The 14,309-nt window shown below is 40.2% G+C and overlaps 1 protein-coding gene across 3 annotated transcripts; it reads left to right on the forward strand.

Annotated features, from left to right (window-relative positions):
* The first annotated feature begins 412 nt into the window (after positions 1 to 412).
* On the forward strand, positions 413 to 13,269 carry LOC118316228 (deoxyribonuclease gamma). Of its 3 annotated transcripts, none has more exons than XM_035643816.2 (10): positions 413 to 569; positions 5,278 to 5,449; positions 5,922 to 6,010; positions 6,979 to 6,990; positions 9,809 to 9,895; positions 10,291 to 10,391; positions 10,595 to 10,707; positions 10,969 to 11,126; positions 11,408 to 11,504; positions 12,127 to 13,269. In XM_035643816.2, exons 2-10 carry the CDS (start codon positions 5,285 to 5,287, stop codon positions 12,247 to 12,249), a joined length of 945 nt encoding a protein of 314 aa, XP_035499709.1. In that variant the 5' UTR covers positions 413 to 569; positions 5,278 to 5,284; the 3' UTR covers positions 12,250 to 13,269. The 3 variants fall into 3 exon arrangements, with proteins under 3 accessions (XP_035499709.1, XP_035499711.1, XP_035499710.1); XM_035643817.2 differs by lacking the exon at positions 413 to 569 and adding an exon at positions 4,543 to 4,678; XM_035643818.2 differs by lacking the exon at positions 6,979 to 6,990.
* The last annotated feature ends 1,040 nt before the right edge of the window (positions 13,270 to 14,309 follow it).

Genomic DNA, 14,309 nt, shown 5'->3' on the forward strand with positions numbered 1-14,309 from the left:
TCTGTTTAATCAAAATCAAAACATAAATCCCGGCACATTTTTCACCTTCATGTTACCATGTTCCTCTGCACACAACTGGTAAATGATTGTACTACTGCACTATTTCCACTATTAATATTCATGTAAATTCTTTATATTTATTATTCTTATTCTATAGTTTTGCAATTCGTATATTTTTTCATTTTTTGTGTATATATTGTATATATTTTGTGTGATGTGTGAAACGTGCTGCTGTCACACTGGAATTTCCCAGCTTAGGATAAATAAGATATAAGATAAATCTATCTACCTACCTACCTATCTATCTATCTATCTATCTATCTATCCATCCATCTATCCATCCATATATCTCTCCATCCGTCTATCTATCTACAACCGCAGGGGCTGCAGTGGGCGTGGCCAACCTGGGAGCACCATGAAGGTGAAGCGGAGTGGGCGGGGCGTAGATCGACGGGAGCGGGGCAGAAGTCCTCCACCCTGTGATCGCAGCGGCAGAAGCAGGAGACTAGACACTCAGCAGAGTTTGAAGATTGAGAGACAGTCGGTCAATCATCAGCTCATCTGGACAGGTAAGAAAACCAACAGGACCAGGACCAGGACCAGGAGCGGAACAGGTCCTGGTCCTGGTCACTTCATGTGGTCTGTGCTTCGAAATGTTTGAGGAAGTGGTTTGACGCCCGAGTGTGTCAGTCAGCGTGTGGCCCGGATTAAGGCGTGTATCCGTGTTTGTGTGTGTGTGACAGTGTTGGTTTGAAAACCTTCATTCCCTTTTAAACTCTCTGTCCCCCCAAGTCTCGTAACTCACTCGATCCCTCGGCGACAGTGTCACAAATTGACTCTATGGAAAGTCCTTTTTCCAAACCCTCGTTAAAACGACTGCATGTTTACCCCAGGTGAAATCTGCAATCTCAAAACGCATGTTTTCTTTTAATGAGTGGAAGTATTCAAGATGTTGTTCAAATCGGTCCGCAGTTCTTTCAATATTCACCCTTTGTATCTTTGGTAACGTCGAGAGTTTTAGAAACTTCCTTTTAAAGTGTAAATTCTCAGTTATTCCAAAGTTTCGCAGAAACTAATACTAAAATGTGTGAGGCTGAAAATAAACATCTAGAACCTGTCATGTCATGCCCCAGTGCAGCTTTAACCAATGTTTTAGATAATAGAATAAGTATAATAGAACTCCTGTGATTTGTGAAGTTTGAAGGTTAACGTCGTTGGTCAAAGATTAACTTGTTGCAATATGTGAATATGACACATTCAGGTCACCGGTGGACTTATGAAATAGTTTGAAGTGTAACACGAGCATCATTTGTCGAGCTCTTAACTTGCAGTGACCCTGCTCTTTGTGAGCATGCTGCTTCTCAATGTGATGTGTTTCCCACTAAAACAGGATGTTGTGATGGGACACGCGGTAAAAAAAAAGTGATGTTAACTTTGGGAGAAATCGCAAATTGTGAATTAGTGTGACCTTCGATATGCTCCGGGGCAGTTTGTAGCTGAGTGTGAAGCAGCTGGGATGAGGATGAGGATAAAGGGGCTGTAAAACGGGGGTAGACCCAGAACATTGTACATCTGGGAATCTGTGAACGCCTTGAGATTCCCCCAGAAGGAGCTGGACAATGTTGCTGCCGGGGAGATGTTGTTGAGTCTTACATTACAAAACTGTAGAAATCTATATGTGTTAATCAAGGTAACCGTGCGTTTCATTTGGTCGACGGTCAGTGGCATCCAGGCCTTTCACAATAACAACTGGATGTTGGACGATATATTGTCGCAGAAAATATTGCCATAAATGATATTATAAACTTAAGAAAAATATTTGGGTACTGGATCACGTGAGCTTGCAGTTCCTGTAGGCGGCTTACTGGTTGTTTTGCACGTGCGAGTCACTGCACATCCCTGCCTGGAACTCAGGGGAAGAGAAAATATATATATCACGATGCATCATGTTCTTTTATGACTCATTTTTGCTCTTAAAGTGAAATAAAAATTACAAATAAGTTAGTCAATAGTTAAGCACAATTTAATCATAAGGTGTAGAGAAACATCTTGCTCGTGGGGGATCGGAGGGGACACCCGACCTCCCACACGGAGCAGATGAGAGGACAGAAGCAGCGCGACTGGCTGGAATGTTGTTTACATTCATTCTCATGTCAACAAACCCGCGTGTAAACAAAATGGCTGTTACAGAGGTCAATGACAATGACCGAGTTCATGTATTGTACGATAATTTGATCATGTAATTATTGTGACGGGACAGAAGATTCAAAATTGACTTTTTAATCCAGTATGAAGTCACATTTTTTGCGACACACTATTTCTTTTAGATCTTGGTGGTTTTAACCCGGATGAAGGATTTAAGTCGTCAGGTATCTGGATCTGAATTCATCAGAGGAAAAAGCTCGTCCGCTACGCTCGTCTACTGCCAAACAGCTCGCTACTCCCTCACTGTGTGGGGTGGGCCCGCCGCCACCGCTCAACTAAATGCACTTATTGTAAGTCGCTTTGGACAAAAGCATCAGCTAAATGAATGTAATGCAATTAGAAGCTGACTGCGATTAAGACGACAACTCCCATTGTCCCACGCTGCTGCATCACATCACCAAACTGTCTTTTCTTATTGTTTTGTTTGAGACGCCCCGTCTAACAGAAAAAAAGGCTCCAGGGTTTAAACCATCAGCTCTTTGGTCACAACTAAAGGCTGCATCTAACTTTGATTTTGTTATTTACTAACCAACCAGTTATTTTCTGGATTAATCATTGTCATAAAGAACATGATAACATACTGAAAATGATAATGGAGAAAGTCTGTCATGTTTGTCATTTGTTTTTGAAAACGACTAAAACTATTCATCGATTATCAAACTGTTAAGCCACAATGGCTGTTTTTTCTTCTTTCTTTTCAATAACAGGACACTGTTTTAAAGGCTGTTTGAATAGTCAGGAATGTAATTCCTAGAAGTTAACTGAGGTGTAACGACAGGTGACAAGACCAGCTTGGTAAAATTATATCTCCTGTGTTACCACAACACCGATCTTCAAAAATCAAATGCGGCTCAAAGAAACACTGCCACAAGCTACGGCCTTGAAAACGAGTCGCATCAGTCCCTCTGAACAAACAGCCTCTAACAGATGTGATTTCAAGGTTCTGGCAAAGACTGGCCGTCATATTCTGTTGTGGTTTAGCTGTGTCGTGTGCAGAAGTCAGACTGTTGTGTGGAGGGAGTGTTGAAGATTTGAAGAGAGAGGTCGCCCAACCGGTCCCACGTCTGCCTCCGGGCCTGGGAGGGGCCGAAAGAGACCGACACACATACTGTATCTGAATCACTGCTGGACTGGCAACCACCTGTCTGTGCGGCAACTAACCACCTGACCACCACGTGAATCATTTACAGTCTATGTCGGTGTCAGCCCAGTAGAAGCTTCCTCTTTTGGCTCTTCACCTGTCGGCATGTTACTGCACATGACTGCAGTGTGCATGTCACACCGCCTGCACGGCTGCAGCGCTCTGGTCTGTTGTTTGTGGTTAGTTTAAAAAATGACCCCAAAAAAGCTCTAATTCTGAGAAAAGATGCACAGGGAGTCACAGCCCAGTGGGGGCTTTAACCCTCAGGTTTAAGATTTTTCTCCACTTTTACATTATTTCATTGATTCCCCTTTAGCGATACTTGAATATAACATGATGCCAAAGTGATTCATGTCAAAGTTTCCAGTACAATCTCAGCTTTATGTCTACTGAGGCTCCTTTTGTCCTAGAGCAAAGTGTTAAGAGATAAGTTGGCCTAAATGCTGAAAGGTTGAAGTCAGATTTTTTCTTTAATTCTTCAAATCTCCTGTAAAAACAAACCTTGTTTGCACGATTTTTTGGTGCTTGAAATGGATTCACCAAAGTCGTAGGCTGCTGAATAGTTGAATATATGAATTAGATGGTAGATGAATGTTGTGACCTTGTTTTGGGAGTTTCTGTCTCTACTTTCACCGTATGTTGGAGGAACTGAGTTAAAAATGGGACTCAAAAAAATGAAAACGCATCTTCACCAAACATTCTCCAACCAGCTTGACTTCATCAGGTTTGTGTCTGTGGTTGCTTGTGGTTTCGTAGTCCATCAGTCATGAGACCACCGGAACACACAAGTATAGAAAAACATGACCAGTATAAATGTCAAGGATGCAGACGCATTTTTTTAAACACCGCTCCGTGATTCCCTTAAACAGCTGTGGAGGAAATGGTGCATTTGTTGGGGACTATTTTCAGCAGCGGACCAATCCACCTTTGGTGCTCTAGTGAGTGCTTGTGGCAGCAGGACGGGGTGTGTGTGTGAGAGTCAAAATAAAATGGTGTGTGTTCAAAAAGAGGAATTAGACTCATCGGGCTGTGGTATTCACACACTGGTCTTGTTAGCAGGAGCCTTTCAGTCACATCGGACTTTTTTCGGCACTCTGCTGTGCTTGTGTGTCGTCCTCATGTGGACATGTTGAGGTTTCAGTCCATGTTAGCAGTTCTCAGACGGCGGACGTGGATTTGTGGGTCATAGTTAACAGGTTCTCAGTCTCTGCTGCTCACCGCTCTGCGAGCAGGTCTGAACACACTCACCCTCCGCCGTCAGACCTGTCCGACCACTCCACCTGTGGCACATCAGTCAGCTATCTCTCCTCCAAAATTGCAGGAATCGCTACTGTAAGTGATAGTTAATGTTCAGCAACAGTCACAGAACAAGACTAATAAAGTTAATATTTAAAATCGGGCAGCAGATTTCCTGCCGTGAGACTCGGTCACGTCTTTCCTTCCCTGCATGCTGTGTTTGACTTCCTTCCTCTGTCGGCTGGAGTCGTGTTGCTCCTGTGGCGTTTCTTGAAAGGATCTCTCTCTGTGTCTGAACCTGAAGAAGAGATTCAATCAGTCCGTTCTTTCCGGTTACTTCTCCACCTCGCTGCCTGTTCCCGTTTGTGTCGCTGAGCAACAACCCAAAGATTTGTCATGTGTTGGTTTTATTTCACAATGTGGTCCGTCCATCTGAGGGATAAAAAAAAGCAGGATTTTCATGACTGAGTGGAGATATAGTCCTAAAGCTTTCAGCCCTTGACCACCAAAATAAAGGTGCCAGAGTCTTGCGAATGTAATCCTATTGCACAAGCTTTTGTCAATTAGTTGCTATTTATTTATTTTTTAACCTTTGATTCAAACTCGGCGTGAAGCTTTTTTCGGCGTTTGGAATCAGAATCCCTACGTTATTTTGTTCTTTTAATGACACTGTGTGTCTTTTGTCCTCTCCACAGTTCAATAATGAGTTGGCACTCATCTCATCTCCCCATCCTCGTCCTCGTCTCTTTCCTCACCCTCTTGGTCGGGAGAGAAACGGTGTCAGGATTCAGGATCTGCTCCTACAACGTGCACAAGTTCGACTTCCAGAAAGCTTTAAAATACAGACTGGTACACACTTTGACACGGGTAGGACGCACACACACACACACACACACACACACACACACACACACACACACTCTCGCACACACACAGACACACTCGCACAGTCACACACACTCTCGCACAGTCACAGTAGTGTATTTTCTGTTTCTATGATGAAGTTGTACAGGAACTGTGAGGGATGATCTACATCAGCTGCAAATATCAGATCTCATGGAGCTGGATTTGGTAACGTGTTACAATACAGTCCACGATTAGCTTGGTAACTACATTCAATTTATTGGTTACTCTTAAAAATATGACCAGCTCCAACTGATACCTAGAACTTGGATAAAGTGTTACTCTGGTTTTCATCTAAAACAAACAAAAGCAATGGCTGCGTGGAAGGGAAATAAAATCAAATCTGAGGACAAACATTTTTGTTGTGAATGTGCTAAGAACCAGTGATCAAGTGCTCTAAGTCTGTCTTCCTTTCTTTCTGTCTGCGTGTGTACAGATTGTGTATCGCTGTGATATCTGCCTCCTGCAGAACGTGGTAGATCCTGACAGACGAGCCATCAACTCCCTGCTGTCGTCCCTCAACAGGTAAAGTGAGAACTTGTGAAGCTGGTCACTCACACTAACCTCTGCTCCTCGCAGCAGTTCAGTGGTGAGTCCGTGGGAAGGATATCGTTGTTAATAACTGTTTGTATAAAGTTTATATGAAGTCGCATTGAATTATTATGCATTAATGAAACAATTTTAAAGGGTCAATTATTCGACAATTATTTTATTTATTATTAAAAAACTTGTCATTTACAATTAATGTCAAAACTAAGGCCTTGGCAACAAGGGTTCATAGCTGATAGTTTATAAGTAATTTTTTTGAATTTTGTATTATTCTTCATCAATACCTAGTCAATAGTTCTGGTTATTAAAGAGAAAACAAAAACTCTCACACTGCTTTTACATATTTCTGCCCAAATTTGCATTTTTCTATCAGTATGTTTGCTGGATGTTATTGATTTATACAATTTTGATGAGCCCAAAAAATGGTGAATCATTTATATCACGCTTTTCTAGAAACAACCACTCAAAGAGGTTTACACTCAACCACATTAACCCATTCATTCACATTCATACAGTGGTCAGTGGTTTGTGTGTCCCATGGACTAAAAGCCAGATGTTAGTCCACCGACCTTCAAATTAGTGCACTTCCTGTTCTACTTTCTGAGCTAACGCTGCCTCTTTTTAAGTCTTGGATCTCTTTAAACCAATGATAAATCAGCGTTCATCGCAGGGCTCCATCATATCTTAAGTGAACATTTTTCATACCTGTCAGTATTTATCAGACTAACCAGTGTTTTTTAAGAGAATGGGTGAACGTACAAAATGTTTTTGTGGTGTCCCATGTTTTTTCTTCTTTCTTCACAATTTTGATGTTGACATAACTTCACCCTCGAAACAGAAGGATTTATAAATGAACAGACACAGTAACACTTAACACCGCTGTAACCAGATCTTGTGTACATTAATACGATATGGTGATCATTGTGTCTGTCTGCCTCCAACAGGGAATCTGCCAGGTACAGTGGATTCTATGTAGAACATTATCTAATCATTATTAATCATCCCAATCACTTTTATTTACCCGCTTTACTAATCCTGATACCTAACAGGTAACACTTTAATTTGGGTAGCTAGTCTTCTACTGACCAAAGCATCTCACACTGACATAAGCACCCAATGAGAGACGAAGGATCCGCGTTACAAATCAATAACAGAGATACTGAATATGACTAGCCTAGCTTAGCACAAAAAAAGGGAAACTGTTATTCCAGCTCTACATTGTATCTGATTTACATGAAAGTTTTTTTCTTGAACAGGTGTAGAAGTAGAAATGTAAAAAGGAGACATATTGGTTTTAGCAGAAGTGAGTGGTGATGAACAACCTGTAGGCACCGCTCCATTCTACCTGTACTGTCAGCTAAACCTTGGACCATGTTTTTTTTTTCGCAGTTTTTCTGCCAGTCTTTGTGCTAAACAAGGCAGAATAAGCTGCCGTCGGTCTCGAGGCTGAAACTAGAGGATCGTCTTTTGGAACTGGCCTTGTTGAGAGTCAGCTGTGCAGATGCACCAAAATAAAGTGTTACACCCTATTATACCCGAGGGTATTTGTTTGGTCTTAATAATAACGCATTATTAAGACTGAATGAGCATGACATTTCACTAACGCACATTTCCGTTAATGCATTTGGCAAAAATGTTATAGGCCTACTGTAAAATCTGTGTGGTCCGATGTTGTTCATCGGTTCAGCAGAACATCGTTGCACCCATGCCAAACAAACATTTTTTTTTTTCACATCATATAATGGCAGTGACCATTAGTTAGCAACCGCGAGGAGAAGCTTGGACTCTCAAGCTCATCTTTCGCTCAAAGATCGGCAATGTTACATTTCACTAAAGTTGATCACTAATTATTTTGTCCAGCAGAGCTGAGCTGCTGTTTGCTGCGATCCATCATTTATTTTTTAGTGTGAAATGTTGTTTTAAATGCTGCTGTGATTTAACCTTTACACTTGCAACAGTGGATTAAGACTATTCAATATATATACATATGGTAGTATACCAAGTACTAAGCCCTGTGGGACACCAAATCCACCCCGCAAACGTTGAATTGTTGTGATCAACACACTGGTCAGTCTGGAATCTGATGCAGTATTTTTTTCCAAGTAAAATCTAGCAAAATAGATCAGAAATAAACGGCGATTAATGTTCAATACCTTGATGAATGCAGTTTGAATAGTGTTAACCTGGACTTAAATGGATCAGAAAGATTATTACTGAACAGACAGGTTAAGAGCTGATCAAAAACACTTAAGTTAAGAAATGGTTAGGAGATTAAAGGTGACCTATAATTAATAGAGGTTCGTGGATAAAGTCTGACTTTTGAGAAGAGGTGTGATATAAAGGTTTTATGCTGTTTATCGATAATAACTGATTTTATCTTCCTGGGCTACTCTTATGTACTTTTACTGGAGTACAGTTTTTAATGCAAGTAATCCCCTAATCAGATAAATATTACTGATAGGCCTCCACCTTTTACATTGCCAAATTTAACCTCAATGAAATTACTTGAAAAAGGTTTTCCTTTGCCCAGCAGGCAGCAGCTTTTCTCTGGTGATGTCTCAAATTGTCGCTGGATAATTAAATTACATTCTGTGGTGGTTGCTGTCCGGTCTGCTCATAATTAGTTATAGTCTTGTGCAGCGCTGCTCTTGCATACAAATGCATGTCTGTTATTGGTCTCACTGGGAATATTCTCCACTTTACATGGGAAGAAAACATGATACCTTGAATATTATTTGTGAATTGTCTGATTTGTGCATGTGTTGATCTGTGGGAATCTTTCTGTAAAACCGATCCTTTTCAGGGGCTATATTGGGAGAATACTGTGGGCTGGTATAGTGGTGGAAGACCAAAAAATTCATATTTTAGTAAAAGTACATAAGTTTTATCAGTGTAATGTACTTAATTTATGAAGAGCCTGACATATATGGATTTTGGGGGCTGATACAGATAGAGGGACGTAAAAATTTCCGTATATTAAAAAGAATAATAAATTGGCAATGATTCAAAGATGTCATAATCAAACACATGTGACAGAGACATGTAATTGAGCCTTGATATTGTACAGTTTAACCATAAAGTTTATTAAAATAAAACACAAATACAACCAAATAAATAGAACCTGACTTGAGGAAATCAATTGTTTTTTAATACATAAAAACACAAATGCACATCTTTTCACCCTTTTTTTTTATCCTGTAAAATGAGTATTCATATCTGAAAACATAAATGTTGATACTGTCTGTGAAAGGCTTGAATCAGCCAATTTTTATCGGCCAACCCTAACCCTATACATTCATAGTTCACCGTTTATTTCTTGAGTATAAAAAAATTAATATATATATATACTGTAAATGAATGCCTTGATTCAGGAAATTTCTTCCACTGGTGGCGTGAATATTTGCGAGGACAGCTCATCACTTTTTTCAAACCCCACATTCTGATTAAAAATGAATAAAGTGGGAGTGAAAAACACACTTATTACCGCTTGTAAACCTTTGCTGAGTTGAGCATAAACAAGGATCTTAAGCCAAAGTTCTCCACTGACGCTGTTCAGATCAGACTCTAGTTTCATCCAGATAGTGAATGTGTTGAATTGTGAGTGTGAACGGAGAGCTCCTGAAGACCTCAGTGATAATTACATAATAATAAGTTTAAATCAATCATACTAAACTAATCAAACTTTCTCCACACTTGCACAGTGTGATGTTTTGCTGCATTATCTCCTGTGTCTCTGCTGTATTTTTAGTAACATTTTTCTCTTTGTGTGTTGAGGTATGATGGCTACAATTACAAGTCAGTGTCCAGTAAAGGTCTGGGAAATTCTCCGGATGATATGCAGCAGTATGTTTTCATCTACAGGTGAGTCACGGCGTGGGTGATCCATCATGGTGACCAGACAGTCAAGGAATAGACGTTTAATAATACAGCACACAATGGTTTCTGCTTCCCATCCATTCTTACATGTAGACAAGGTGATAGACACCGTTTAAAACAACCGGACTTAAACAAAGTGCAGCTCACATTTTAGTTAAATGAACAACACGAGCATCATGTGAAGCTTCTGCCTGTTGCTTCTGCTTTCACTCACGTTTCTCCCACATCGACTTCACGGGAGGAAGTGGAGACACGTGGTCCATTTTTTATATACAGTCTTTAACCCGGATCGTCTTCAGTTCAGACTGTGACATATAACCTGTTAAATATTCACCATGTTGACCCGTCTTTCTTTTGAACCTCTCGTCTTGTCCAAACAGGACACAGACGGTGAATGTGACGGACCGTTATCAGTACGAGAGCAAACCGCGAACCTTCGTCAGAGAACCGTTTGCCGTTCAGTTCCAAAGCGAGAATACCGGTCAGTGGACACAAAACACGTCGCTGTTCTCAAAGAATTTATCTTTACATCTAAACCAGCTCATTGACCAGCAGTTACAGAAACACAGAGTGTCATGACATCTGATATAAAGTGATTCATCTCTACCAAATTCCTCCCCTTATTCTTCCTCCCTCATGTTCTTGTTTACCTTCCTTTTTTCTTCCCTCCTTCCTGTCCTGCAGCAATCAAGAAGTTTGCCTTGGTTGCTCTCCATACGGAGCCCACACAGGCCGTCCAGGAGATTGACCAGCTGTATGACGTCTTTGAGAAAGTCAGCAAGAAGTGGAACAACGCGGTGAGGATACGGGATTCCACTGAGTAGCTGTGGAAAACAAATTACAAATTTCCTTGCAGGAAAGTTTCGGACTGTGTGTGTGTGTGTGTGTGTGTGTGTGTGTGTGTGTGTGTGTGTGTGTGTGTGTGTGTGTGTGTGTGTGTGTGTGTGTGTGTGTGTGTGTGTGTGTGTGTGTGTGTGTGTGTGTGTGTGTGTGTGTGTGTGTGTGTGTGTGTGTGTGTGTGTGTGTGTGTGTGTGTGTGTGTGTGTGTGTGTGTGCAGAATGTGATGTTCCTGGGAGATTTCCACGCCGGCTGCGGCTACATGACCCGAAGCGACAAGAAAAATATCAGACTGTTCACCAACTCAAAGTTCTCCTGGCTGATCGGAGACAAAGTGGACACCACCGTCAATACAGGAACCAACTGTCCTTTTGAAAGGTGTGTGTGTGTGCATGTGTTTGTGTAAAGTAAGAAACATTTAGAAGAAAAAGAAAATGTTTCTGGAAGTTGTAGCTTAATAATTTGAGCAGGTGTCAGGTTTAATCTGTGTGTGTGTGTGTGTGTGTGTGTGTGTGTGTGTGTGTGTGTGTGTGTGTGTGTGTGTGTGTGTGTGTGTGTGTGTGTGTGTGTGTGTGTGTGTGTGTGTGTGTGTGTGTGTGTGTGTGTGTGTGTGTGTGTGTGTGTGTGTGTGTGTGTGTGTGTTTTTTCTTCTCTGTCAGGATCGTGGTGCATGGGAAAGCTTTCCTGAAGGAGATTACTCCTTTCTCCGCGAAGGTCTACAACTTTGGCAAGGAGCTCAAACTGAGCAGGACAAAGGTACGTTTGTCTTTCGGATTTCTTACACAAAGGATTCTTTTTATTTCATTATTTTCAAACGATAGGTTTGTATATTGTAGGGGTGAAAACAATACCCGGTCTCCAGCTATGCTTGTGCGCAGGGTTCATTTGGACGACATTGTGGCTCCCAAAAGTAGAGCCAAATCCCCTGGATCGCCCCCTGGTGGCAGGCTACAGTACAGGTCATGAGCCTTCGTGTTGGAACATTGACCAAACTAAAAAATCAGAGTACACGTCATATAAATTCCAAAGATGGTTTCTGTCATTGTAGGTAGATCTTATCAAACTGATGCTTGTTCAGGTTTTAATGTTTCTGATGAATTGGGTTTTAATTAGTTATTTGATGATAAAAAAAAATGTGAGGGACTTACAGCAGTTCCACTGCAATCACTACTATATATTTCACTACTGTATATTTTAGCTTCAGTTTTGTAGAAAGGGAGGAAGTGGTGATGCGTCGTCCATCTTTGTATAGTCATTGATAGTCTTTATTTTTAGTTTATGATCTGATTCTTTTACGGTCGTGGAGGCTTGCCCTCATACTTTGTCTTCTTTCATTTTACACTGCAAACTGTTTGACTCTGTTGCTTCTCTCCACCAGGTGATGGAGGTGAGCGAAAACTACCCTGTGGAGGTGATGCTAAAGAGCCCCGCCCTTCTCCTTCAGGCCACGCCCATCACAATCCTCCTCATCTTCTCCGCGGTCGTCCACTGCCTCCTGTGATCGTCTGCTCTGAAGCGAGAATCACCGGGGTTCATATGGCTAAAGTAACTCTGACTGAGATGAAAACCAGCCACACGAACAGGAAACATATGATCTGTTTTCATACGATGACTGTTTAATCATCTCATTATCTGGTTGAGATAAATTGTGTTTTTGGGGCGTTGGTATTTATTTTACAATCCCAGTTTTTTTACCTCGATCTCTCCGGATTTTATTATCACACATAATGAACACTTATCATAGCACTGACTGTTGCATGCCCATTCAACACACTCTCTGCTCCTCTGTCACTTCTGCGTAATAGGAAAAAACTATATTTTTTTCATGCTCTTGTCAATTTTGAGATTTTTCTTCCATGTCGACTGTGAGTCAGTAAAGTGGACCTTAATATGATTTGTCCATTTGCTGTTTACAACGTTGCTCGACACCCGGGTTGGAATAAAACTCAGAATTCTCCTTTTAACTTCTGTGACGGAAAAACAGTTGATGAATCATTTTTAATCATTGAGGGAGATCAGAGTCAAGCAGTTGTTTTGGGCTGCGGTTGAATAGTTAACTTTGCTTAGGAAGGTTCTTAACTGACTGATGTGACCTGGCATAACCTGGTTGAAGCTTCTTTCCTTCAACAGCTCTAATAATGACTGCTACTCACCTTCCTAAGAAAAAAAACTCTTCAATCGCAGCCCTGATGTAATTTCTCAATCATCATCTTGTGCGTCTGTCGGTCGTCTGTTCGACTCTGTACAGAAACTGATGTAAATATTTGGAAAATTAATTTTTATCGTTATTATTATATTCAGTAACGGTTTTTATGTTAAAGTTATTGCATGTGGCCTGTATTTTTTGTTTTTTTTACAAAAATAAAAGCTTTTAAAATCAAAGAAACCAAATACGCACAAAAACAGAAAGTACTATGAGTAAAAGAGACAAAGGTTTAAAATCCAGTTGTGAAATGAATTAAGAGTGTTTGAAATAAGCAAAAATATCACACGATTAAAAATATCACGTTTAAAAACCAAACGTGCCTCAAAACATGTTTCATTCAAAAAACTTACTATTCAAGGTGAATTAAACTGAAACTATCGATGAAAGATTATTGAATTATATTTTGAATTAAGGAACTTTTGTACTTGGGGCGGGACTTTTAATTATAATGGAGTATTTCTACTCCGTAATTCAATTTTTTTCTAATCTTCCCGTCCTCACGGTGGCGCTACTGCAGCTCTGCAGGTGGACAGAAACCCGTCAGCGAGGAAGAGGCGCCACTTCCTCGCAGCAGAGATCGTCTATTATTACGAAGATGGGTCACGACTTGCATCCGTGTTTCCTGATTCCTTGCTACTTTACAGACAATAAATCATCTGCTTTTACTCTTGATAAATAAGTTGGCTGATTACTAGCTTAGTTTTCACCATCTTAAGTTACTGCGTAAAATGAATAACAAGTGAAAATGAAATGTGAAGAGATATGTGCTATGGTACGGAAGAGTAATGGTAAAAAATTATAAATTCATCTGCACAAGGCATTTTGTAGAGGGAGTCATATATGCTAACGTTAGCAGTTTAATATAATCTTAAAAGTTAAACTTTAATCTTGATATTTTCCGTGATTTAACTCGACCTTACTCAGTATATATATATTTAAGGTGTTTATATTGTGTATAGATATGTATACTAGCAATATTGATAATGCGTATAGAGAGAACATTATTCCACTTTTGCATATAATTTTTTTTTGTAAATACATGGGTGAGTTTGCACATTATATTTATACAACAAACACATTTTTGCTTTTATTCAGAATAAATCAAATCTATCATTTGTACAAAACAAACATTTCTGGTACATATTAGATGTTTAATATCAACAGGAAATTCGACAAGGCCTAAAACTATTTTAACAATCAGTGAAGCCATCTTTTTTGTGTGCAATGGCTTAAGGTTCTTTCATGTAAGTTTACTGCTTTTCCTGGTAGCACATTAAAAATACATCTTTGGGACATTTTAGGACGGTTGGTTGGACAAAAGAAGACATTTAGTGACATGATTCACTATCTTCGGA

The sequence above is a fragment of the Scophthalmus maximus genome, chromosome 3, assembly GCF_022379125.1.
Source record: "Scophthalmus maximus strain ysfricsl-2021 chromosome 3, ASM2237912v1, whole genome shotgun sequence".
In the NCBI taxonomy this organism is placed as follows: Eukaryota; Metazoa; Chordata; class Actinopteri; order Pleuronectiformes; family Scophthalmidae; genus Scophthalmus; species Scophthalmus maximus.

Bases quoted from the DNA above. Each gene is read 5' to 3' on its own strand.
- LOC118316228 (XM_035643816.2), top strand. From the start codon at position 5,285: ATGAGTTGGCACTCATCTCATCTCCCCATCCTCGTCCTCGTCTCTTTC. The intron at 5,450-5,921 runs GTAGGACGCACA...GCGTGTGTACAG, and splicing joins TGGTACACACTTTGACACGG to ATTGTGTATCGCTGTGATAT. The intron at 9,896-10,290 runs GTGAGTCACGGC...TTGTCCAAACAG, and splicing joins CAGTATGTTTTCATCTACAG to GACACAGACGGTGAATGTGA.